Raw genomic sequence first — 25,852 nt, 5'->3', positions numbered from 1 at the left:
TGATTATGCTTGTCCCTTTGGAGCTGACCATCCTCTCCCCAAAACTTACCTTTCTTTGGTCAGCAAGTGGAAGTGTCAGCAGGTCGACAGGCTCATAGAGCATAATTTTCAACTGGCCTTCAGTAGGAAAAATTGTTATGAATTCCAGGAAGTATATTTCTCCTGAGCCAATTCAGGCAGACAGCTGACAGCATGTGACATCGCTTCCAGAACATCAGCACTGGTTGCCTATATCTTACCAGGTCAGTTTCTGTGTTGATATACAACCCCCCACCAAAGAACTTGGGTCCAGGATATCTTAAGGGCCACCTGAGCCCTTATATCCCAGCTCAGTCATGGAGATCATATGGAGGGGCACTGCCTGTTGTCCCCCAGGGTTACAGACCAGCCTCAGAGATTTGAAAGTCTTCCATGTGTTTGATTTTCAAGCTTCTCTTAAAGATCCTTTTATGCTGGCATGCCTTTGCTGTTATTTAATTTTTTTTATTTATTAAAAGGTAAAGGGACCCCTGACCATTAGGTCCACTCGTGGCCGACTCTGGGGTTGCGGCGCTCATCTCACTTTATTGGCCGAGGGAGCCGGCGTACAGCTTCCGGGTCATGTGGCCAGCATGACTAAGCAGCTTCTGGCGAACCAGAGCAGCACACAGAAAGGCTGTTTACCTTCCCACTGGAGCGGTACCTATTTATCTACTTGCACTTTTACGTGCTCTCGAACTGCTAGGTGGGCAGGAGCAGGGACCGAGCAACAGGAGCTCACCCCGTCGTGGGGATTCGAACCGCTGAACTTCTGATTGGCAAGTCCTAGGCTCTGTGGTTTAACCCACAGCGCCACCCGAATCCCATATATATATATATATATATATATATATATATATTAGCCAGTCACTTTGTTATTTGTATTTTTTATAAATTGTGTTTCATGTTTTAACACTGTAGAACTGCCCTGACATTTTATGATATACTGGCATAGAAATACTCTTATAAATAAATGAAATAAATCCCACCCCACCCCCTTTTTTTGGTCCAGCGTCACCCCTGATTTTTTTAATTTGCTAGTTTGTAGCGGTTAGTGGAGCTTCCGCTGCAATTATTACACAATCCTCTAGGTGTACATTGATGTACAGTGGTATTGTCTCATCAGGTTAAGAAGCATGGATAGGTTTAGAAGTGGCCATTATTATGTTGTTGGTGTAACCTTGCCTCCGTCTGTTACATGGCCACCCCTCAACCTCATTGCCTGTTCTGTGATGGAGCACAGATATGCAGGTGAGCATCACCTGTTCAATCAAATCAAAGGTAGTTGTTGAAGCCATGGAAAACTTGTAAGAAAAGGAAACGGTCTCAACCTTAGATTAAGGGTCACCTTACATGAACTGCCAGGTGTGTTGTTGCCAGTTTAACTCTGAGCATGTGGCAGCTTCTGATTAAGCTGTCATAACACAAAGATTTGGACTGTTTGGTATGTTAAGACACCATCACAAATTTATGCACAATTTGCCTGTAGGAGTTGCTCACAAACGAAAGGAACTAACTTGCACTGAGTCAACCACTGTTGGTCCATCTAGCTCAGTATTGTCTACTCCAGAAGGTGAAGGAAGTTTTAGCTTGAGGGCTTCATTCCTTTCTGGACCATTTTGCAATGAACACATGTCAGGGGTGGGTGGGGCCAGAGGTGAAAGTGGGTAGGGCTAAGGATGTAAAAATAACATTTGTACAGTAGGCTACTTTCTGCAAACACAGAGCCGCTATTGTGTATAGGCCGTTCATGCAGGCAAGGATCTGTATCAGAGTTCAAGGACAGATTCCAGCCAGGCAAAAACACCCAAGGAGGGTCCCAAGTAAGGCTAATGAGGGATGTAAGAGCATATGACATGGGGAGAGTCCCAAAGCCCAGATGATGATGATGATAATGATGGTGACATTATTATTATTTATTAGATTTGCTGGTCACTTGTTACCCAAAGGTCTCAAAGTGACTTACAGTACTGTTACAAATAAATAGATAATGCCACAACAGATGAAAACTTGGAAGACTGCATTTGTCTCCCAGGCCTGAGATCCCCCAACCCTCATCTATACTGCCTGGCAATAGTTCTTTGGGTTTTAAACCCAGGAGGAGGAGGAGGAGTTTGGATTTGATATCCCGCTTTATCACTACCCAAAGGAGTCTCAAAGCGGCTAACATTCTCCTTTCCCTTTCTCCCCCACAACAAATACTCTGTGAGGTGAGTGGGGCTGAGAGACGTCGTGTGACTAGCCCAAGGTCACCCAGCAGCTGCATGTGGAGACTTATGGCAGGGGTTGGGGTTGGGCTGCCTTCAGCTGCCTTCTAAAGGTTGCATAGTTACCGTACTTGATCTTCTTGGCTCCAGGATCGCACGACTCCATGCCCTCCCAACATTTCTCTGATGAAAACAGGGACATCATACCACACCCTCCAACATTTCTCTGATGTAAATAGGGATCAAATCAGAAACCAGAATGACTTCTGTAAATCCAGGACTGTCCCTGGAAAGTAGAGACACTTGGAGGGTCTGTACTGTCTCTCACACACCCCTGCAGTGTCAACCAACAATCCACAGCTGAGGGTCTTTCTTAAGATCAGCTGAATTTATTTTTATTTAAAACCAGAACATACACCTCAGTTTGTAGAGCATGAGACTCTTAATCCCAGGGTGGAAGCCGTTGGACAAAAGGATTCTTGCATTTCAGAGGGTTGGACTAGATGACCCTTGTGGTCCTTTCCAACTTTACAAGAGCTGCTTAAAATGCTGCTAAGTTACCCATTCCTGCAAAACTCTGGAATCCACAGCTGAGGGTCAACAGACACTGGTGTCAGTAGTGGGATACCAACCATGCTTCCATTCAGAGACCAGAACAGAGGCAGAAGTACGAATGGCTTTCTGCTGCGAATGCCAGCAGGCAGACGCAGCAATACAGAGTTTTGCTGCTTAGCAAGAGATTTGGGGAATTTGTGACCGTTCTTCACTGTGATCAGATTACACACTGAGTACTCGTCTCCCGTTTACTGTGCAAGCAAGTCAGCCAGGCCATAGCATGAGTTCCTGCCAGCCATCTCATCCTAGGTCACCCCCTATGCAGCATTAGGCAGGTGAAGTCACTAACATAAAAAAAAAAATACCTAAGGCGAATTCTGGGACTCCAGAATCCACAGATACCTGCACAGTCTCTAGCTCAGGTGTGGGGAACCTTTGGCCCTCCAGATGTTGCTGAACTCCTGCTTGCTGGAGTTGACAGGAGTTGCAGTCTAGCAAAAGCTGGGGTGGCCAAAGGTTCCCCACACATGATTCTGCATATAGAATCATAGAATCATAGAGTTGGAAGAGACCACAAGGGCCATCGAGTCCAACCCCCTGCCAAGCAGGAAACACCATCAGAGCACTCCTGACATATGGTTGTCAAGCCTCTGCTTAAAGACCTCCAAAGGAGGAGACTCCACCACACTCCTTGGCAGCAAATTCCACTGACGAACAGCTCTTACTGTCAGGAAGTTCTTCCTAATGTTTAGGTGGAATCTTCTTTCTTGTAGTTTGGATCCATTGCTCCGTGTCCGCTTCTCTGGAGCAGCAGAAAACAACCTTTCTCCCTCCTCTATGTGACATCCTTTTATATACTGTATTTGAACTTGGCTATCATATCACCCCTTAACCTCCTCTTCTCCAGGCTAAACATGCCCAGCTCCCTTAGCCGTTCCTCATAAGGCATCGTTTCCAGGCCTTTGACCATTTTAGTTGCCCTCCTCTGGACACGTTCCAGTTTGTCAGTGTCCTTCTTGAACTGTGGTGCCCAGAACTGGACACAGTACTCCAGGTGAGGTCTGACCAGAGCAGAATACAGTGGCACTATTACTTCCCTTGATCTAGATGCTATACTCCTATTGATGCAGCCCAGAATTGCATTGGCTTTTTAAGCTGCCGCGTCACACTGTTGGCTCATGTCAAGTTTGTGGTCAACCAAGACTCCTAGATCAGGAGCACATTTGCCCTGCGGTCTTTGAAATGCTACATCCCCCTTGGAGGTCAAGGATTTCTGTGCATGCTCCAGGACACTCAGCCAAGGTGCCAGAATTTTTGTCAGCCAAAAGTTAGCTGCTGCACTCTTGAGACACAACTTCTGCTGAAATTGCAGATAAATTTGCACTGGTTTCCTCGCCCTTTGAGACTATCTGAGGTGGGGACTGGAACAGGCCTGCCTCTTTGGGGACTTGTTAATTGATTTTAGCACTCCTTTGGAAAGAAGCAGGTATGTGCTCTTTGTGACTGGGCATATTTCCAAATGTGAATTCCGCAGAAAAACAACAGACTGTGGAGCATTCATGTGCCCATGGCTCTGGAATTCATGTGCTCCCATGCCAGAGAGGTTTTATGAGCGAATTTGATGGTTCCTTTCCCCACTTAGGCTGGACAGGTCCGCAACATGCCTGCCTTTAATGTTATGGCCCACCATTCAACTTGCATGCACCACGAAATGTGCCCCCCACATGGAAAGAGCAGGCTGCATTTACCCTTTTCTCTCCCGATTTGAGTTCCACCTGAAAATTATGTGGCAGAAGTTACAAATGCTTTCAAATCCATGCCCTGCTTAATCCACAGAGTGCAGAAGGGTAGTGATATGATTAAGCCCCCCGCAGCAAACGTAGAAAAAGAGAGGCACCAAGCACCTTAGAAACAAATGGATTTATCGTGGCAGAGCCAGTCGTAGGGCTAGAGAGTTTGGGATCAGAGCATTCTGCAGGCGGAACAGCAGGTGCCTCCGAGTTCTGACAGAGGAGCATCACCACTCAGGAAGGGCCAGGTGGGGCCAGGTCCTGGGGGGGGGTTGCCACGGTGGCAAGGCTCCGCCCTCCTTTGTGACATCTCTTGCTTCTCCTTTAAAAGCCACTGACTTGCAGGCGGCCATTGTGGGTTAGTGAGGAGTTGAGGAGAGAGGTGGCGGTTTCAGTTGGTGTGGCAGTTGGTGTTGAGTAAGAGGAGGAGGAGGAGTGTTTTGTTCTTTTTGTTTTCTTATTTTGATTTTGATTTCATTTATTACTTTTATTTGATTTATTTGATTTGATCTATTTTGATTTTCTTTTATTCTTTTATTTTAACACTTTTATTTATTTTAATTTATTTTTTGTTCTTTGTTTTAATATTTTTTTGTTTGTTTTTTTGTGCACACCTGTGGACGGCATGGGCAGACTGTAAGTAGCACCCCTTTCTCTTCATCTCCGGGGGGGGGGTGGTGTCACAAACTGGGAGGTTTTTCTGGTTTGTCCCTGTCCCTCCCTTGACCTCCACCTTACACCCATTCAGTGAAACAAAGAAAAATATATACATGGTCCTGTTTCCCAGCCAAGTTGAGGACCCCCTATTGTCCTGGCCAAGTCCCCAATCCATGTAGATTGGATCTGTAGCCTTTTTAGCCTTGGGTGAGAAGAGCTTTGCGCCCGGGAAAGGGAAATGGGAGTCAACAGACACTCAAGGAATAGTTTCAGAGAAAAAGCTTTATTCTGCCATCCGGCTGGTAGAAGGAGCAAGTGTGATATAGTCACAAAACAAGCACGAGTTCACAGCCATTTGCACAGAGTATATATTCCCCTTCCAGTTCCCTCCCCTTCTCCTCCCCCTCAAGAGTCCTGCCTCTGAGCATGAACAGAAAGCTCCTGTCTTGGGACTCTTTTGGACTCTTCCCAGGAAAGGGGGATGAGAAGCCATAGGGGGGTGGGTCGAGGAGCCTTGCGGTTCAGCGTGTTCAAGATGTTGCAACTAGAGTGAGATAAGACTCAGTTCTCAGGCTTGCTTGACAGCAGTGGCGTAGTGTGGGGGGTGCAGGGGGGGCGGCCGCACCAGGCGCAACATCTGGGGGTTAGGGTTAGGGGGCGCAAATCCACGGGTTAGGGGGCGCAAATTACTTGCCTTGCCCCGGGTGCTGACAACCCACGCTACGCCACTGCTTGACAGAGTCTGTTCATTAGCTTTTTGAAGCTCTCTTGTACTGATAAAAGAGTAACATTTTGCCTTTCAACAGCATCCTCTGAGAAAACAGAGGAAAACTTTAGCTGTGGATTTTTTAGAGGAAAGAAAAGGAATTTTGGACAGTTTGAGGCCCGGTTGCGGGGGGTGACTTCGGGCCTAGGTGGGGTCACCTGTCCTCACCTCCTTCAGATCCACTCTTGTCCTTGAGATGGCTACCTGTCTGGCACTCGGAGACCAGGAGGGCAGTGATGATCACCCTGGCAGAAGGGTTGCTGTGTACGTGGTCTCATGCTTCAGGGATGATGGCTGCCCCTAGCCATGTCCCAAGTGCCTCCTCTGGTCGCCATCTTCCTTCTGAGCAGAAAAGAGTGTTTTAAGGCAGATCAAAGAAAAGGTTTTGCCAAAGAACAATCACTATGGATGAAGAGGTAAAAGAAACAATGGGCAAATGGGCACAAGATATCGGCCATACTATATATTTAGAACAATGGGAGAAACTCTGTCGCGAGGATATTCGCTTTACCACCTGCTATACGATAAAGGAAAATTTGGTTAAAATGTTTTACAGGTGGTATTTAACACCAGTTAAACTCACCAAAATTTATAAATTCAAATCCAGCCTTTGTTGGAAATGTAACAAAGAACTTGGAATGATAATTCATATGTGGTGGGGTTGCAAGGAAATAAAGAAGTTTTGGGGAATAATACATGAGGAACTTAAGAAAATGCTAAACAAACCCTTGATAAAAAAAATCCCAAAGCTTATCTGTTCGGGTTGGTGGGCAAAGCGGATATCCTCATGACAGAGTTTCTACCATTGTTCTAAATATATAGTATGGCCGATATCTTGTGCCCATTTGACCATTATTTCTTTTACCTCTTCATCAAATCATAGTCCAATAATAGTGTAAATTTTTGTTAATAATTTCCTATTGTTTTGAAATATAATGGTGCTAAATAGCTATTGTTCTTTGGCAAAACCTTTTCTTTGATCTGCCTTAAAGACACTTTTTAATTGTATATATGGCCAATTATCCATCCCATATTGTTTTAATTCTTCATATGTTTTTAATTTTAACTTTCCTTGGTCTTCTTCCAGTATTTGTCTATATGTTGCCCAGTTCGGATTCATATTGTGTTTTTTAACTGCATGGGCTTCTAATGGAGAGATCCATAAAGGGATTTGTGGCTCTAATAGCTGTTTATTCCAAAACTTTAAAACTTTAAAGTTTATTCCAAACTTTAAACAATGAATTTCTGAGTATATGATTTTTGAAGCCATTATGTACCTTAACCTTCTCGTATGCTAGGTAGGCATTTCTAGATTTCTAGATTTAAAGTACTAGTGTTTTCCAATGTAACCCATTCTTTTAGCCACACCAGACATTCTGCTTCATAATATAATTTTAGATTTCTTAATGCCAGTCCTCCTCTCTCCCTTTTATCTGTTAATAGTTTATACCTTATGCGTGGTTTTTTTGGTTTGCCATATGAATTTTGTTAGATCTTTTCTCCACTCATCAAAACAATTTTCTTTCATTATTATTAGTATTGTTTGGAACAAATATATCATTTTGGGTAAAACATTCATCTTAATTATAGATATTCTCCCCATTAATGTCAGCTTTAATCTACTCCAGGTTTCTAGATCTCTTCTAATTTCCTTCCAGGCTTTTTCATAATTGTTTCCAAATAGATTAATATTTTTCATCATCAATTCTATACCAAAATATTTTGCTTTTGTAACAATTTCCAAACCCAATTTCTCCTGTAGTTTACTCTTTTCTAATTCCTGTATGTTTTTTACCATAAGTTTTGTTTTGGACATATTTATCTTGAAGCCTGCTACTTTCCCGAACTCATTCATTATCCTCAATGCTTTCATTAGACTGGTTCCTGGCTCCTCAGGTGCTAATATAATATTGTACGCAAAAGCTCTAATTTTGAAAACATCCTTGCCTCATGTAATTCCCTTTATCTCTTTTTTTTCTTTATTTCTAAAATCAGGATTTCCAAAGTTAGTATAAAAAGGAACAGTGAAAGCAGGCATCCTTGCCTGGTACCTTTCTCTATATTTCAAGGATCCGTCTTTTCACCATTTCTTATTAAACATCCCTGCTGGTTTTCATATATTGTGTTTATTGCTCTGCAGTAGTTTTCACCCAGTCCTACTGCTTCTGCTATTTCCTGAAGGAAAGATCTTGATAGGTTATTGAAAGCCTTCTCGGCATCTGTTAGCATAAACGCCGCTTTTTTGATGGGTCTCATTTCCAAATATTCAATTAGATCAAATACTATTCTCCTATTTGCCATTATATGCCTATTTGGGAGGAATCCTACTTGCTCTTGGTCTATTACATCTTTTAGGACCGATTTCAGCCTATTTGCTAATATCCCCGCGAACAATTTATAATCATTATTTAATAATGATATGGGTCTGTAATTGTTAACTCATTCTCTAGCTGTGCTTTGTTTGTGAATTACAGTGGTGCCCCGCAAGACGAATGCCTTGCAAGACGAAAAACTCGCTAGACGAAAGGGTTTTCCGTTTTTTGAGTCATTCCGCAAGACGAATTTCCCTATGGGCTTGCTTCGCAAGACGAAACGTCTTGCGAGTTCTTGCGAGTTTGTTTCCTTTTTCTTAAAGCCGCTAAGCCGTTAATAGCCGCTAAGCCGTGCTTAGCAAGATGAAAAAACCGCAAGACGAAGAGACTCGCGGAACGGATTAATTTTGTCTTGCGAGGCACCTCTGTAATACAATATTGGCTTCTTGCCATGACTTTGGTATTTTTCCTTCTTGCATGATCTCGTTCATTAATTTTTTTAAAGGCATTGTTATAGCATCTTCTAACCCAGTGTTTTTCAACCTTTTTTTGGGCAAAGGCACACTTGTTTCATGAAAAAAATCACGAGGCACACCACCACTGTGTGCGGAGAGGGAGATGTCAGAGCCCCGCTGCTCTCTATGGGGAATCGGATGAGAGCAGACCGCCTGTCCGCTCTCATCCGATCCCATCCGATCTGATCCCCACCCAGGACGGATGGGAAATAGGGTGGACACAGTCCGGCGCCCGCCTAGTGGGTGAAAATTTGACTTTTTTTTTTAAACCTTAGGCTTATTTTTACTCATGACAATATTTGTTAAAAATATTACATCTGCCTTTGAGAAGAGAGAGTATCATATTTTTATAATGTGGAAAAATAAACTCTACAGACATCCCAAATTGGCACACAGGTGCTTTAAAATAACATCCTCTCACAGGATAATTCCAAAGGGGTGCTTTGCTCCCACCCTGTTTACCCAATTATTCTTTAAACACACTGGACTGCATGAATGGGTATAAGACGAGAATACCTAAAAACAGTAAAATGTTTATTTTCTTAGAAAAAAAAGAGGGATTCAAACTGATTGTGGTCACAACGTCCATCTGTTTAACCTAGAAGTCCCCCCCCCCACGCTCTCCTTCCTCGGCGCCTCTCGCTCCCCGGAGAGGCTGCCCAGCGCGAGGCTCTCGCCGTCTGCCTGCCTGGCTGCCTGCGAGCTCGGCGGGCAGCGCCTCCGTCCGCAGCGCCCGCCTCGCGGCTCTCGAATGGCGCTCGCCCGGGAGGACACGCCAGAGCCCCGGGAGCTTCTTCCTCTGCCCCCTGGAGCCGGAGCGCCGCTTGGAGCGCCGAGGAAGGAGAGCGCGCTGGGGGGGGGACTTCAAGGTTAAACAGATAAGAGCCGCGAGGCGGGCGCTGCAGATGGAGGCACTGCCCGACGAGCTCGCAGGCAGCCAGGCAGGCAGACGGCGAGAGCCCCGTGCTGGGCGGCCTCTCCTCGCCGCCGCCGCGGCACACCAGGCAACATCTCAAGGCACACTAGTGTGCCGCGGAACAGTGGTTGAAAAACACTGTTCTAACCTTTGGTAGTGTATCGCGGATAGTCCATCTGCACCTGGAGCCTTCCCCGGTTTAAGATTGGAAATTGCTTGTTGTATCTCCATTGTTGTTACTGGTGCGTTTAGCTGCTTCCCTTTGTTTTCACCTATTTTGGGGATTTGTTTTCCTTGAAGATATTTTATAATTTGTTGTCGAGTTTCTGCACCTTTTTTATATAGATTGGTGAAGTATTTTACAAAGCATTTATTTATTCCTTCTTCCGTCTCCACTGCTTTTCCTTCATATACTACTTTGTTTATTTGTCTTTTCTTTATCTGCCATGCAAGTAATTTACCTGGTCAGCTTCCCAATTCAAGTGCTTTTTGTTCATCCATTTTATATTTCTTTCTATTTCATCATTTAAGAGTGTTGAGAGCTGTGTTTGTAATATTTTAATGGTTTGGTTTGCGATCTCTTTTTTGGTGTTTTCGCTAATAATTTTTCTTGTTTGCCTATTTCTGCTTGTAAATGCTTGATTTTAGCCTCTCTTATTCTTTTTTGTATTATGTTTTGTTTATACAACATGTTTTTAGATTGGCCTTGAGATAGTCTTTAAACCTCTTTTGTTGGCCACCAGCATTACACCTTCCATTTTTAAGTTTGGAATAGAGTCGTTGCTTTGGAAGACGATCATCAGGCATCTGAACCACATGACCAGTCCAACGAAGTTGGTGTTGAAGAATCATTGCTTCAACACTGGTGATCTTTGCTTCTTCCAGGACACTGGTGTTAGTTCGCCTGCCTTCCCAAGTGGTGTGTCACATTTTTCGGAGACACCATTGATGGAATCTTTCAAGGAGTTGGAGATGGCGTTTATAAGTGGTCCATGTTTCACAAGCGTACAGTTGGGTTGGTAGTTCAAGAGCCTAGACTGAAACTTGAAAGACTAGTTTCAATGGACCAAGAATGGTTTTCATGGCTGGTTCTGACTTTCCCCTTTTCCCAGTGGGAATTCCTACTTGTAGAGCAGAGGCCGTGGCTGGTCGGCAGCTGCAGTGCCTGTGTGATTTGCAGTGCCTGTGTGCTTTGTTCTGTTGTTGTTGTCAGTGCTTTGTGCTGGAGGGCACTGTTTCGTGGCGCTCATTGGTTGCTATTGGATATTTGGATAGTCTGAGCGGATTGGTTGAGCGCCTTGCGAGCGAAAGGCTCAGCCTTCATTAGGGCAAATGTTCTACCCTTATTTATGGCAGCCTTTGGAATAGAAAAAGGAAAGGACTGTGTCAGGATGTCTTTTGTGGGGACATTTGCAGACGTGAAGGTGTTGATCTGGGGTACAGTCGGAGTGGGGTATGGTGCCTGCTGGAGGGCGAAACCCCCCGCCACCCTTTCCAAAAATTCTGGTAACAATGGTTCATGAAATTTATACATTGCTTGACTTCATGAATGAGGGGGCCAGGCTCTCTGGGCCCTGACATGGCAGTAGCTCTTGAACCCAGAGCACTTGGGACCTCCTTTCTCTCTCTGCCAGCCCTTCATGCTTTGGGCTGCCTCTTTCAGGCTCTGATGATGCCCCTTCAGGTCACTGAACTGCAGAGAGATGGAAGGAATTGGTCAGAGTGGGCCGGCAAGGATCAATTAGGCTCCACATACGTATTTCTGTTCTGCCAATTCTGCAGTGGTTCACTGTTTTCTCCAGACGCCCCTCCTCACCCCCAAACACCCCCCAAGAATTGGGGCTGCCAGCATCTGAGTCACTCTTTCCGCTCATCTCTTCTAGGATCAGGTGCTTAAGGCGCCTCTTCAGGCGCTGCCACAGGGTGGCCCCCCAGCCAGACACAGAGCAGCCCGTGGCACCAGGTAAGCCAGTGGCCCTCCTTTTTTGGACAGAGGAGGGCAGGGATGGGCATGGGGGGCGACTAGTCCAAGGATGCAAAAGAGGACTCACTTCTTCCCCTGTCCTTCTGGTTGCAGTGCTGCTGCGGTTCAGCATCCCAGCCCCAGGGGTAAGTATTGGAGAAAACAAGAGCAGGGACTGGATCCCTCAGACCTGCCCCCCGCTGCCCCCCGGGCTCTTTGCCCCTCACTCCGCACTCTCAGATGCGGAGAAGCCCTCCCCTCACGAGGAACTGACAGCCTGACTTTTGCATTTCAGCTGCTAGAGGATGAACAGCTTTACATCCTGGGGGTCATCAACAGCTGCCAGGCAGCTGAGCTCAGGGGGTGCCGATCCCTGACGTGCTCCAAGGAGGAGACAGCCCATAAAATTCTGGTGAGTGGTGGGGGGAAGGGGTTGTGCATCTGTGGGGAGGAGGACCCTGCTGGCTTAGGCCATGGGGTTGCCATTCCCCTGCAAAGCCAAGCCTGGTGTTTGGGGTCAGAGCTGATTTTCCTCCTCTGTTCTCTTCCAGGACATCTTGGGGCCCTTGGAGCACTTCAGGGATCGGCCCCTGACCTTGGCCCTTGCCTTGGAGGCCCTCCTCCAGCTAAGGTGAGTGGGGTCTTTGGCGTCCATGGGGTTGTGGGGGGGGGGAGAACTCCAGGGGGAAAGAGCAGGCGGGAGGGAGAAAGGGGCAAGGGAGACTCTAACCCTCTCCCTTTCATTTCTGCAGCACGATGAGGCCCAGATTCACCACTGACATGATTAGTGCCATACTGCACAGAATGTTGGAGGCTGTGTTGTGTGGGGCCAAAGAGGAGGAGGAGGAGGAGAAGAGAGAAGTATGTCCTTTGTTTTGACTTCCCTTCACAGGCTCTTTCTTCCTCTTCATCACACCCTTGCATAATCCAACTCTCTTCTCTCTTTTCCCGCAGGAACTGAAGAGGCACTACCGGCTTCTGCTGGGCAGTCTTCTCATGGAGACACCCAGCCCTGGCACCCTCCTCCAACTCCTCAGTGTAAGTGTCCCTATGGCATCCGGGGTGATTTTAGGGTTGTTTCCCCCCCCCCCCCGTCCCTTACCCAATGGACTGCCCCATTTCTGGGGCACAGAGCCTGTTTGGCCCCCAATTTGGTCCAAGACCAAAGCTGGCAACCCCTCATGGTCCAGAAGTACCAGGGACTCCGTGGTGGGGGCAGTGGGGGCCGCTTTGGCCCAGACTGGCCCCTGACTCTGAAATGTTCTTTCCTCCTGCAGGACCTCAGAGGATACGCCCTGGGGGAAAGTGGGGAGGCACAACAACTTGCGGCCAGCAGCATCTCTTTGCTGCTGGCCATTGCCAGAAAATATCCCAAACTCAGAGTAAGTACCTTGCCTTCTTCTATTCATTTCTTTGGTTACTTCCACCCCCCCCCCAAGATCACATCCCCAAGTGATCTTTAGCGCAGAATTTGAGGGGGTGTGTACCTGGGGGTCAGGATGAGGCCAGAGGCTTTTCCTGCCCCCTTTCCTGCTGCTGCCCTTCCACCTCTGCCCAGGAGGCTGCAGGGCCCAGGGAGGTCCTCTGGAACAAGGGACTGGGCCCAAGACAGAGGGAGACCCATCCTTCCTGACTTGGCGCTGCTTCTGTGCTCTCTTGCTCCCATCTGACCCCGATTTTTCTTTCCTCTGCAGATGACAGTCGTTCGGCCGGAACTGGCGTGCTTCCGCCGGAAGCCAAAAGAAGGTAAGCCCCACACCTTAGAGACAGCGCCCCTTGACTAAAGGCCTGTGGGAAAATCTCATTTGCATTTGCATTCTCTTCTCATTCTCTTCCATCCAGATGACATCATCATCGAGGATATATAGCTGTAACTGTCTGCAGCGACGCTGGAGCGCCTAGGATCTGACTGAGGATCAGGAAAGCACTCAGTGCTGGCTACTGGAACAGTTTGAACTGCTAGAGGACCACAGTAGGCGACTCACAGAGCGGCTACACCAGTTGCAGAGCCAGGCAGGACCTGAGGGTCAACAGAGGCAGCAGCTAGAAGCCGGTGAGTGCCAGCCAGGACTGTCCAGTCGGACTCTAAAGAGAGAGTCAGGAGAGATTGCTGGAGACCCCACAGAAGGGGCTCAGCAAGCACCAGCAGAGATGGCAGATTTCCAGTCTTCCCAAGTTGTAAATATTGGGGGAGGCATCCCTTTTGAACTTCTCTCAGAAAGCAACTGGCTGAGTTGGTCAATAAAAATGCAGCAGTTGTTAAGGAGAGATGGACTATGGGACTGTGTTGAAACTGAGGTTTTGAGACGGGACTCTACTGAGAAAAGACGGCTGGATGAAAGGGCTCGTGCCCAAATTATGCTGTGTTTGAGCAACTCTCAGTTATTGCATGTAGCAAATGCCAGCACAGCGTTTGAGTGCTGGAATTTATTAAGGGCAATGCATGTCAGAGAAACTGCTGGAACTATAATTTCTCTGACCAAAAGGCTGTTCAGGACTGTTATGAAAGAAGGTGAGAGTTTGGCAACTCATCTTCAAACACTGAAATCTCTGTTTCTTCAACTACAACAGAGAGGTAAGCATTAAGATGAAACTGATCAAACCTACATTATCCTTTCAAGTTTGCCTGAAAGTTGGTTGCCTGTGATTAACAGCATAGAGAGTATGCGTCCCTGAGATCTGACCCTTGAGTATGTGGTTGGAAGATTGACCGAAGAAGCAGAAAGAAGGTCAGACAGAGAGGCTGAACTCCCAGAGCGGAGGAGTTACAGCTGAGGGGGCCAGCAGCAGAATCTGCCAATGGGGCAACGCCAAGTTTGGGACTTGGGCATGGCGGTGAGGAGATGCTATAGATGCAGCCAACCCGGGCATCTCCAATGTCAATGCAGGGCAAGACCTCCAGGAGACGACATGGAGCAGAGACAGCAATTGATGCAGAAATGTAAGCAGAAGGGGTTCTCTTCAGGGAAGAAGAACACGCGTTCTGCTCATCTTGTGTCTGCATTTTCTCGAGAGGAGAGGAAGGTACCTCGAGGAACATGGTTGCTGGACTCTGGTAGCAGCAGGATTATCTGCAACAGTCGGGAGGACTTTAAGACCCTGGGGAAGCCAGCTGATGGAAAAGACTCAATCTATCTTGCTGATGGTCATAGAAGCAAGATTGATGGCCAGGGAACATGTTTCCTGCAGTGCTTCAACACTACTCTACCAGAGACTGTTTGTCAGCAGTTTGGACTATTGTTTACTGTCTGTAAGCTGTTTGATTAATGCAGGGTATAGTGTTAAGTTCACGCAGGATGGTTGTCTGATAAAGAATGGAACTCAGGTATGTGGCCATGCAAAGTTGGAAAATGGGTTATATGCAATGCAGGACAAGCCTGTTAAAGCAGCCCAGGTGGTTCCGGATAATTTGCCAGTTCATAAGGGGTGTGTACATGAACTGCGCAGAAAACTGGGCCATGCCAATTTCCGTGTGCTTTCAGAGATGCAAAATGTGTGCAAGAACCTAAAAGTAAATAGCTGTAACTGTTTCCTAGATTGCAATGTATGTAAAATGGCCAAATCTAAGAGGAAGCCTGTGGCTTCTAAAAGTGACAGAGTATCTAAAGAGGTTTTAGAACTTGTCCATTGTGACGTGATAGGCCCTTTTCCACAGAAGACTGAAGGGGGCGCCAGATATGCTTTTCTGGTAACAGATGATAAATCACGTTTTAGTTGGTTGTTTTTGTTAAAGCAGAAATCTGAGTGTTTCCCCACATTCAGAGAATGGGTTGCCCAAGCTGAAAAGCTCTTCACTCGCCCTGTTGTGCAGTTGCAAACAGATAGGGGTGCAGATTTTCTGAACAAACAATTTGGAGCATGGTTGCGACGTAAGGGGATCACTCACCGTTTGACTAAGCCTTATAGCCCTGCTGAAAATGGTCTGTGTGAAAGACGTGGGGCTGTAATACAGTCAGTAAAGGATTGCCTGCTAGTGGATGCAGGATTGGGTAACAACCATAGGCTGTGGGGTGAGGCTTTCCTTACAGCAAACGTTTTGATTAATAGAACCTGGTCTAGCTCTATAAAATATATTCCTTATCTTGTGTTGTTTGGGAAAGAACCAGAGTGGACAATGCTCTATAACGGGTTCTTGGGCACATGTAAATATCCCCAAAGCTCAGCGCCAGAAAGGGGGCGCTAGAGCGCAGAGACTGCGGTTTGTGGGATATCAGCCCTATGGCAAAGGGTGGCGTTTCAATTTATGCACAGAATGCGTGGTTGTCACGAAGCACAGACTTTGCTGACCAGGACAGATGGACTGCGATCCATGCCAACCCAGATTGCCTACTGCCTCTGCAAGTAAGAGAAGAGGCTTCTTCTCAGCCATTGGCAACACAGGAGCAGGATGAGGAGGAGGCACAGATTTCTCCAAAAGATGTGGCAATAGATAATACTTCTCTAGAGGAAGAGGAAGAAGAGCCAGAGATAAGGGGGGAAGAAGTAGCTGTGCCTAGGCACTCCCAGCGTTCAAACAAGGGTGTACCTCCTCAGCATTTGACCTTAGGAGGAGTGAGAATATGCAATGTAAGTTGTGTGGAACCACAAAGTTATAATGAAGTCTTAGACTTACCCCCTGGGGAACGTGCTTTGTGGGAACAAGCTATGAAAGAAGAAATGGACTCTTTTAAACGTAACAAACTGTTTGAGGTCATAATGCCGCCACCTGGTGGCAGAGTGGTGTCATGCAAGTGGGTTTGTAAAAGGAAAACCCCTGCATCTGGGGAACCACATTTTTGAGCCAGATTAGTAGCCAGAGGGTTCACTCAGATTAAAGGGGAGAGTTATGATGAAGTGTTTTCTCCAACTGTAAAGAGTGAAACTTTTTGTTTAATGCTCTCTATTGCTGCTGCAAGACAATTAGCAGTGCACCATTTTGATGTTGATGCTGCATATCTGCATGCAAATTTAGACCATGAAGTGTTAATGAGACAACCCCCTGGGTTTGAAGAGGGGAATTGTACAGTCTGGCGTTTGGGAAAGGCTGTTTATGGTCTCAAACAAAGTGGAAGGTGTTGGAACCAGTGTTTAAATGAAGCCCTTGTAAAACTTGGTTTTAAAAGGAGTGTGGCTAATCCATGCCTGTACACCAAGGGGACAGGCAACAAATATCTACTGCTCTTAGCCTTTGTTGATGATTTGCTTGTAGCAGGGAGTTCCACAGATGAGATCCAGAAGCTCACAAGTCAACTGGAAAAGAAGTTTAAGCTTAAAGCCTTAGGGCCTGTAAGCAATTACTTGGGAGTAGAAGTAAGTCAGGAAGCTGATGGAAGCTTCCTATTGAGCCAGAAAGAGAAAATTCTTCGTTTGATAGAGCAGTTTGGCATGGAAAACTACAAGCCAGTTCAGACTCCCATGACACCAGATTTCCCAAAGACAGTGTGTGATGATGAATTTGATTAGCCTGAGTTGTATCACTCAAAAATAGGATCACTGCTGTATTTAAGCCAGTGGTCAAGGCTAGACATTGCATGTGCTACAAATGTTCTGAGCCAACATGTATCTAAACACAGTACTGCCGATTGGTGTGCTTTGAAAGGGCTTATCGGATATCTAAAGGGGACATTAAATGTATGTTTGAAGATATCTAGTACATAAGACGAAAAACTAGAAGTATTTATTGATGCGGACAGGGGAAGCTGTGTAGCTACTAGAAAATCTACAAGTGGAATGGTTATGATGTTTGCCAATTCCATAATTGGATGGAGGTCAAAGAAACAAGGATTTGTTGCGACCTCATCCTGTGAGGCAGAATATGGGAGCCTGTCGCTAGCATGCAATGAAATCATGTGGTTTATACAGATACTAAAAGATTTAGATTGTAAAGTAGATTTGCCTATCCAAGTGTATGAAGATAGCCAATCGTGCATTGCATTAGCGGGCTCGGAAATAATGAAATCCGCATCAAAACATATTGCTATCCGTCATGCAAATGTTCGAGATTGTGTACAGAGTGGGGTAATCAAACTGGAGTATTGTCAATCACAGGATAATATTGCTGATTTGTTTACCAAGCCTTTGCCAGCAACATGTCATAATTAATTGATGACAAAACTGGGTTTATGTACATAGTGTACTGTATGTATGTATGTATGTATGTATTTGACCTGTTGGGGTTTTTCGCATTTAAGAAACAGAAGGGGTGTCACGGCTAAAATGGCCGCTGTTTCTTTAATGCTTAAAAAAGCTGGGTCAGCATGAGTCAGCAGTCTGCACCGGGTTGTATATATAGAGAGAAATGTTAGTTTGGTGTTGGGTTGGTTGGTTAGTTAGTGAAAGCTGGTAGTGTTGAGGTGTGTGCAGTTGGTCAGTCGCTTTTGCACAAAGACTTTTAAGAATAAAAGCAGAAAGCACTCTGCAAGGATATTCTTGTGGACTCTTTTATGCCGACAAGGGTCTGAGGAGACAAAGGGAGGTCAGAACCCTTTCCTTTTTTTTTACAATCACTGACAGGGATCCCATCGGATGGCTTCAGGGGAAGACAAGGCTCCCGAGTAAACCCTACACAGATGCAGAGTGGAGTCCCTAAGATGGTTGGGTGGTATTTTGTAGGCCTCCTCCTGGCAACTCCAGCAGCCCAGCTGGTGCCTTATGCCTTGCTCTTCTTTCCTCTGGACCACCTCAGGGAGGCTGAGGGGGGAGGGTCTTGCTGTCTGGGCACAGGGCTGACACCTTTGCTTTTGCAAAAGACAGGACAGGGCAGGGGACAGAGAGAGATCCGAAAATTGTTAACATTATTTTGCCTCAAAAGATCTCACGGAATTTTAGGTTTTTCCGTTCCTTAGGATATATGATCTACTCCCTGTGTAACTCCACGTGTCAAGAAGAAAAAGAACTGGAAGAGAATGGAATAAAAATAAATATTTTTAATGGATTATGAATAAATGCACAATAAATTGTTACTGTCTTGAATTTCATTGTCTTATTGTCTTCCATTCACCTGGACACCTTTGTTGTTACAGCCTGAAATAGAATTAGCATTTTTTGCTGCTGCATCACTCTCAGGTTTACTCATCTTAAGCTTGTGGTCCACTAAGATCCCTAGACCCTTTTCCCTACCAGCGAACCAGGTGTCCCTCATGTTATATTGGTGCAGCTGGTTCTTCCTGCCAAAGTGCACAACCTTAGATTGGCTACAGGTCTTCTTTGCTCACCACCAGGGAGTGACCATGTCGCAGTCAGTGCTGTGGTAGCTCCATGTGGCAGTAAGAAGAAGAAGAAGAAGAGTTTGGATTTGATATCCTGCTTTATCACTACCCTAAGGAGTCTCAAAGCGGCTAACAATCTCTTTTCCCTTCCTCCCGCACAACAAACACTCTGTGAGGTGAGTGGGGCTGAGAGACTTCAGAGAAGTGTGACTGGCCCAAGGTTACCCAGCAGCTGCATGTGGAGGAGCGGGGAAGCGAACCCAGTTCACCAGATTACGAGACTACCGCTCTTAACCACTATACTACACTGGCTCCCAACACAGTTCAGTGCAATCGCCTGGTGACAATCCAGTCCAGCTGGTGCCAGTGACCTGAGATCTAAGATGTCTCCAGGACACTGAGTGTTTTGCCTTCGTAGAGCATACCATGTTCGTGACATCTGCTGGGAGGGCGTTCCACAGGGCGGGCACCACTACCAAGAAGGTGCTTGCAGGCTCCTGACATTCTGGTCTAGTTCCTCGCAGAACTTGTTCTTGATCTGTATATCAGAGTACACAGAGCGTAAGCACTCAATATGTTAACCAGAATGGAGGTAGCTGAGAGATGGAGAGAAGGCAAGCATTCTGAGCCCTCAGCTAGCAGTTCTATCAGAGACAGAAAGGAGTCCCTTGCTGCAACTTTTATGCCGTGAATCTTTGGGATGCCCTCCTTGCCACAAAAGGTGTAGCTCTCTCTGAGGTTGCCATTCAAAGCAAGTCTTGTCTTCTGTTCTTTGTTTTAATATTTTTGTTTTTTGTGCACAACTGTGCATATTCTGTATATATTTTGTATATTTTTATTTTTTACATAGGGGAGTAGTTAGGGTTAAGTGTAGGGTTTAGGGTGGATTACGAGTCCACCGCTCTTAACCACTACACCACACTGCCTCTCCCCACTCTTATATGGAGGTGCCAGAGACAACTTGGGACCTTTTTCATGCAAAGTATAAAAGCTACATCTCTCTCTGAGCAATTATATGAACTGGCACTAACAGTCCTCTCTTGATGGATCATGCAGATTTCATTAGAAATTAAGAGGAAGGCCATGGCCTCTGCTATGTAAGTGACCCAAAGCATTCTAAATGAATGCTAATATATTCCTTTCTCTCCTACTTATATCCAGACCCCCTTTTCTTTTTGCAAAAATGACCAAGGCAATCTAAACATCTCTTAACCAGGGAGTAAGCCCCAAAAGGACTTCTGAGTAGATATGGTTAGGACTGCACTGTACAGTGGTACCTCAGGTTACATATGCTTCAGGTTACAGACTCTGCTAACCCAGAAATGCTTCAGGTTAAGAACTTTGCTTCAGAACAGAAATTGTGCTCCGGCGGTGTGGCAGCAGCAGGAGACCCCCATTAGCTAAAGTGGTGCTTCAGCTTAAGAACAGTTTCAGGTTAAGAACAGACCTCCGGAACGAATTAAGTACTTAACCTGAGGTACCACTGTACTACATTTATTGAGGCATAAGCCCATTTCAATAGATGCATGACAATTTATTTGAGAGGCTTACGATGCTCTCTACTGGCCACATTTTGTAGCACAAGGCGCATGAATTTGAGAGTGCAGGAAAAGTTGGCTGTAAACACAAGTCAGGGCAGTGGCGTAGCGTGGGTTGTCAGCACCCAGGGCAAGGCAAGTAATTTGTGCCCCCTAACCCGTGGATTTGCACCCCCAGATGTTGCGCCCGGTGCGGCTGGCCCCCCCTGCACCCCCCACACTACGCCACTGAGTCAGGGCTGGTTCTGCCATGAGGTGGATTGCCTCAAGCGGCAAATTAAAAGGCAACAAATTATTAGTTGTTAAGATGACAATTTCAATACCCCATTTGGGGAGGCTGTGGATTTATTGTTTCAGAATCAAAAGGTCATGGGTCATCTTAAAACATAAATTCTAGCTCTTTCATATATTCCACCCATGGTATATACACATGGTATTTTCCACTTGACTCATTTGATGACTGCCAGTGAACATTGCCTGGTTTCTGTGGTGCAGTTTATTTAGTCCTTGTAACTGTTAATCAAGCATTTGGTTGCTCCATGCTGTAAAAAGGAGATGGGGGTGAATCAATTTAACAAAAACCAGCAACCAAAACTCAGCCTAAACAACAACACAAAAGGGAGTCAAGTCCAAGGTGCTGAAGACCAACTTATTTGAAAAACACTCCACTAAATGTATTGTAACATAATGAGTTTCAAGTGCAATTGTTCTTCATCACAGGAAAGAATAAAGTGTTCTCTAATTTTCAATATATAAATTCAATAAATAATAAGAAGAATTTTAAGTTCATATATATATATATATATATATATATATATATATATATATATAGGTTTTGGTGTCTTCGGGTGTCTTCCCGTGTAAGAGTCGGGGTGTCTGGGCGACGTTTCGACGAGGTCTCACTCGTCATCTTCAGGCTGGTGCTTTCGGCTTCTTGTTACTGGAACAGAGCAGAGTCTGGTGTTTGAGTTCCTATAAATACTGTTGAGGGGTGTGGTGTATAGCCTCCAACGTTCTGGGCAGAGAGGAAGTTCCTAGATTAGTGTGCCTTTTCTTCTTTTGTTCCTTAATTACTTGAGGGATATCTTGGGTGATTTCATGAGTGATTTCATGAGTGATATTCAGAATATCACTCATGAAATCACCCAAGATATCCCTCAAGTAATTAAGGAACAAAAGAAGAAAAGGCACACTAATCTAGGAACTTCCTCTCTGCCCAGAACGTTGGAGGCTATACACCACACCCCTCAACAGTATTTATAGGAACTCAAACACCAGACTCTGCTCTGTTCCAGTAACAAGAAGCCGAAAGCACCAGCCTGAAGATGACGAGTGAGACCTCGTCGAAACGTCGCACAGACACCCCGACTCTTACACGGGAAGACACCCGAAGACACCAAAACATATATATATATATATATATATTCATAACTGTATATATAAACCACATGTCTGAAACCCCACAGAAGAGTTCCTGAACAAATTGACCTCAAATATTTCTCTGCAAGGTCAAAGTGGGAAACCTCCCCATTGTCTTTCCTCACAAATCCTGTCCTCACAAATCCTGTCTTAAGGGCACATTCAAGATATGAACAGGGTGTGAGCCTGTGACCTGTAACCTAGATTCAGGAATTACTGTATTTTTTGCTCTATAAGACTCACTTTTTCCCTCCTAAAAAGTTAGGGGAAATGTGTTTGCGTCTTATGGAGCGAATGCAGGCTGCACAGCTATCCCAGAAGCCAGAACAGCAAGAGGGATTGCTGCTTTCACTGCGCAGAGATCCCTCTTGCTCTTCTGGCTTCTGAGATTCAGAATATTTTTTTTCTTGTTTTCCTCCTCCAAAAACTAGGTGCGTCTTGTGGTCTGGTGTGTCATATATATATATATATATATATATATATATATGCAGGTTTTGGTGTCTTCGGGTGTCTTCCCGTGTAAGAGTCGGGGTGTCTGTGCGACGTTTCGACGAGGTCTCACTCGTCATCTTCAGGCTGGTGCTTTCGGCTTCTTGTTACTGGAACAGAGCAGAGTCTGGTGTTTGAGTTCCTATAAATACTGTTGAGGGGTGTGGTGTATAGCCTCCAACGTTCTGGGCAGAGAGGAAGTTCCTAGATTAGTGTGCCTTTTCTTCTTTTGTTCCTTAATTACTTGAGGGATATCTTGGGTGATTTCATGAGTGATATTCTGAATACCACTGGGTGGGTCATTAAGGGCACTACAGACAAAATCAGCAAAATCCTCCATAAACACAATATCAAAACAGCCTTCTGCACCAACCAAAAAATAGCCAATATCCTCAGAAACCCAAAAGACAAAATCCAGCTGGAAAACCAAGGGGTCTATGAAATACCCTGCAAAGTCTGCCCAGCCACGTACATTGGACAAACAAACAGACGAATAAATGCACGTATCGCAGAACACAAGAATGCCGTCAAAAAAGAAGAAAAAACTTCCTCTCTTTTCCAACACATGAAAGAAACAGGACACGAAATTAATTTTGCAGATTCCAAATTGCTCTTTAACATGGAACATCACCACAAGAGAATAATCATGGAAGCCATCGAGATAGAGAAACACCCTCACAACATGAACAAGCGTGACGACACGTCCCGCCTGCCAGACATCTGGAAATTAGCCCTCCCCACAAAAACCGACACCAGAACCAGAGGCACACAGAACGCCGTCACCAATCAACCACACCAGACCCAAACCCAGACCCTCTCCACAGACATATTACAGACTCCATCCAGTAGCCAAACTATAGTGGCACCTCCGGATGCTGCACCCCCCTGCAATCCCTACACAGATCTGGCTGGCACAAGGCACAAAACCACAGCTCGCCCCTATACACGAAGCCAAGCCAGAGCACAACTAAATGCAGCACAGCCATCTTCTCAGAAAAACTCTTCACAAGCTCAAGAGGTCAAGACACGAAAGCTTTAGCAACTAATCTACACTTAATGACCCACCCAGTGGTATTCAGAATATCACTCATGAAATCACCCAAGATATCCCTCAAGTAATTAAGGAACAAAAGAAGAAAAGGCACACTAATCTAGGAACTTCCTCTCTGCCCAGAACGTTGGAGGCTATACACCACACCCCTCAACAGTATTTATAGGAACTCAAACACCAGACTCTGCTCTGTTCCAGTAACAAGAAGCCGAAAGCACCAGCCTGAAGATGACGAGTGAGACCTCGTCGAAACGTCGCACAGACACCCCGACTCTTACACGGGAAGACACCCGAAGACACCAAAACCTGCATATATATATATATATATATATTTGCTTTCGTATTTATATATATAAACTGTTTTATTAAATTTACTTAATAACATAACATTAGTATATATATTCTATAAACAAACAATACAAAACACAGTCTGGTGCGTCTTACAGAGCAAAAAATATGGTATTAGTATATATTCCCCATTTCCCTTTCCCAACCAAAAACATGAGATCTGGCAATTTGCCTTCTCTGTTTGTAGTGCCAGTGTTTTCCCTGGCAGCTGTCTCTGTCATTTTCTATCTTTAGTTTTGGATTTCAAGCAGTGGTTGGGTTGTTTACCCATCAATAGCCCTAGATTCCTGGAGGGAGGAGGTTGAAATTAGGAAGCATAAATTATCCAGACAAGACAAGGCAGGCACATCGTAATCTGCACACTTGCCAGTGTTGAGAAGAGCTCCTGGCAGGCACTAAGTAAATAACAAGCTTTGACTTGGAGCTTCATTCCCACTGCTGATCTCAGTAGCTCTCATAATTAACAGACAAACTCACTGATCTCAGTGGCTCCTTGTCAGGCTGAAACATGAGTCATTCCCAGCCTGTGTGCTGTGAAATCCTGTGCACACTTCCCTGGAAGTAGGTCCACAGTGCAACTCAACTTCTGGGGAGATGCATATAGAATCGTACCGAAAATCATTTAAGCAGCAGCTACCAGAAGTTTGGAAAACGTTGGTTTATGGCGATAGCGTCTGGAAATAGCACGGAGATGAAAATAGAGATTGTGGAGACCTTGAAGTCCAGTCTTCAGTTCCTGGGGCAGTAACACAAGATGGCTCCCCCCTTTGATTGAATGTATAGGGGGAGGTACACAGAAAGATAGAGTTGCCTCTTACATTCATCGGGGAGGCCCACTTGTAACAAATCAGTGCCACCCTGAATTCACTGGGAAGGATGGGGTACAAATTTAGCAAATAATCATAAAATAATAAAATGTATTGGGGCATGCAGGAGGATCAGGTAGCTTGGTTCTGTTGAAAGTCATGTTACTTTTATAGTTACTATGTGAGATATTATTTCTTTGTAGAAAAGACCGAGGAAATCTGAATCTCAATGCAGGAATGCACAACAGGGATCTCAATTCCTCAGTTCTTTTACCTGTGAAATGGGAAGGACAAAGTTCATTAGCCCTTTTCACACTGATAACTGCTAATTGTATTAGCAAGCCCCACTTGTTTTGTGACATTTCATCAAAGCATGCTTGTTCTGTTTCTCCACCTTTATATCTTTGCCTATGAGGACTGAAGTACAATTATTTCACCTGCTGTTCTCAGCAGTGATGGGGCTAAAGGGGCACAAAAAGGAGCGCTCTGCTGTCTCTGCCGCCACCATGCACTCCTGACATCAGGAAAAGGGAGATGGGTAAGCATTGGGCTCTGTGCTGGCACCTGGGCCTTGGCACAGGTCCAACTGGACCACTGACACTGGGGCTAACTGATGCAGTTACTGCATTAGCAGTTAACCCGGCTAATTTGGAAGACGACATTTTCAAGGCAGAGCTTTTTATTGCTATCTTCCAGAAGATGGTGCCATCTACTGGAAAGTGGGTGAAAGCGTAATGACCATTGTATATGAAGGTAGAATTCACAAGACAGTAAAGGGGTTCGTGCGGATCCTTTTTTTAATAAAAAAAAAGAATGAAATTAAGCACTCATCCTGATTTGCTTGCACAAAATTTATGTGGAGGTTAGATGATGCCAACTCTATTTAGCATTCATCCTGATTTGCTTCTGGGTTCCACCATCAGGAATTTCCCCTATACTTTTTACTTCATTGCCCTGTCACTCCCCTAACTGCAAATAAGTCCTTTAAAAAAGTGGATTTGTTGCACCAGAGTGCTTTAATTCTGCTTTAATTGGGCAAAGTGACATGGTCAGCATGCAACTGAATCGCTCCTGCAAAACAGTGACCACAGTCCCTTCCTCTCACAATTGGCCTGCCAATCATGATTGAAAAGTTATCGCTTTCTCCCTCCTGCTTTTGGCTTACACCAATGACTTCAAGAGCTTGTCTTCACTCTTATTTCTTTTATGACTGAAGTTTCCCAAGCAAAAGCATTAGCAATCAAAATAAGCGTTGCAAAATCTGAACTGTTACATAAAAACAAAACACCTTGAAGGAGCTCACTGCCTTTGCTTG

The 25,852-nt window shown here is 45.3% G+C and overlaps 1 protein-coding gene and 1 long non-coding RNA gene across 2 annotated transcripts; one reads left to right on the top strand and one right to left on the bottom strand.

The window, feature by feature from the left end:
* Positions 1-1,263: 1,263 nt before the first annotated feature.
* On the top strand, positions 1,264-18,650 carry LOC309521685 (uncharacterized protein; the record flags this gene model as incomplete). The annotated part of the gene is made up of 11 exons (XM_082204397.1): positions 1,264-1,269; positions 4,664-4,818; positions 11,620-11,699; positions 11,814-11,845; positions 11,995-12,111; positions 12,251-12,330; positions 12,452-12,560; positions 12,654-12,737; positions 12,977-13,081; positions 13,394-13,445; positions 13,542-18,650. The coding sequence occupies 11 exons, from the start codon at positions 1,264-1,266 to the stop codon at positions 13,565-13,567; spliced, it is 846 nt and encodes a 281-aa protein (XP_082060523.1). The 3' UTR covers positions 13,568-18,650.
* LOC309521201 lies at positions 5,492-6,079 on the bottom strand. Its single transcript, XR_014214558.1, has 2 exons — positions 5,957-6,079; positions 5,492-5,794 (listed from the first exon to the last, which is right to left on the bottom strand). It is a non-coding gene; the product is annotated as an uncharacterized lncRNA (long non-coding RNA).
* Positions 18,651-25,852: the final 7,202 nt, after the last annotated feature.

This window comes from Podarcis vaucheri, assembly GCF_965113315.1.
Source record: "Podarcis vaucheri genome assembly, chromosome: 16".
NCBI classification, from domain to species: Eukaryota; Metazoa; Chordata; class Lepidosauria; order Squamata; family Lacertidae; genus Podarcis; species Podarcis vaucheri.
This window is presented reverse-complemented; position numbering and strand designations above follow the sequence as displayed.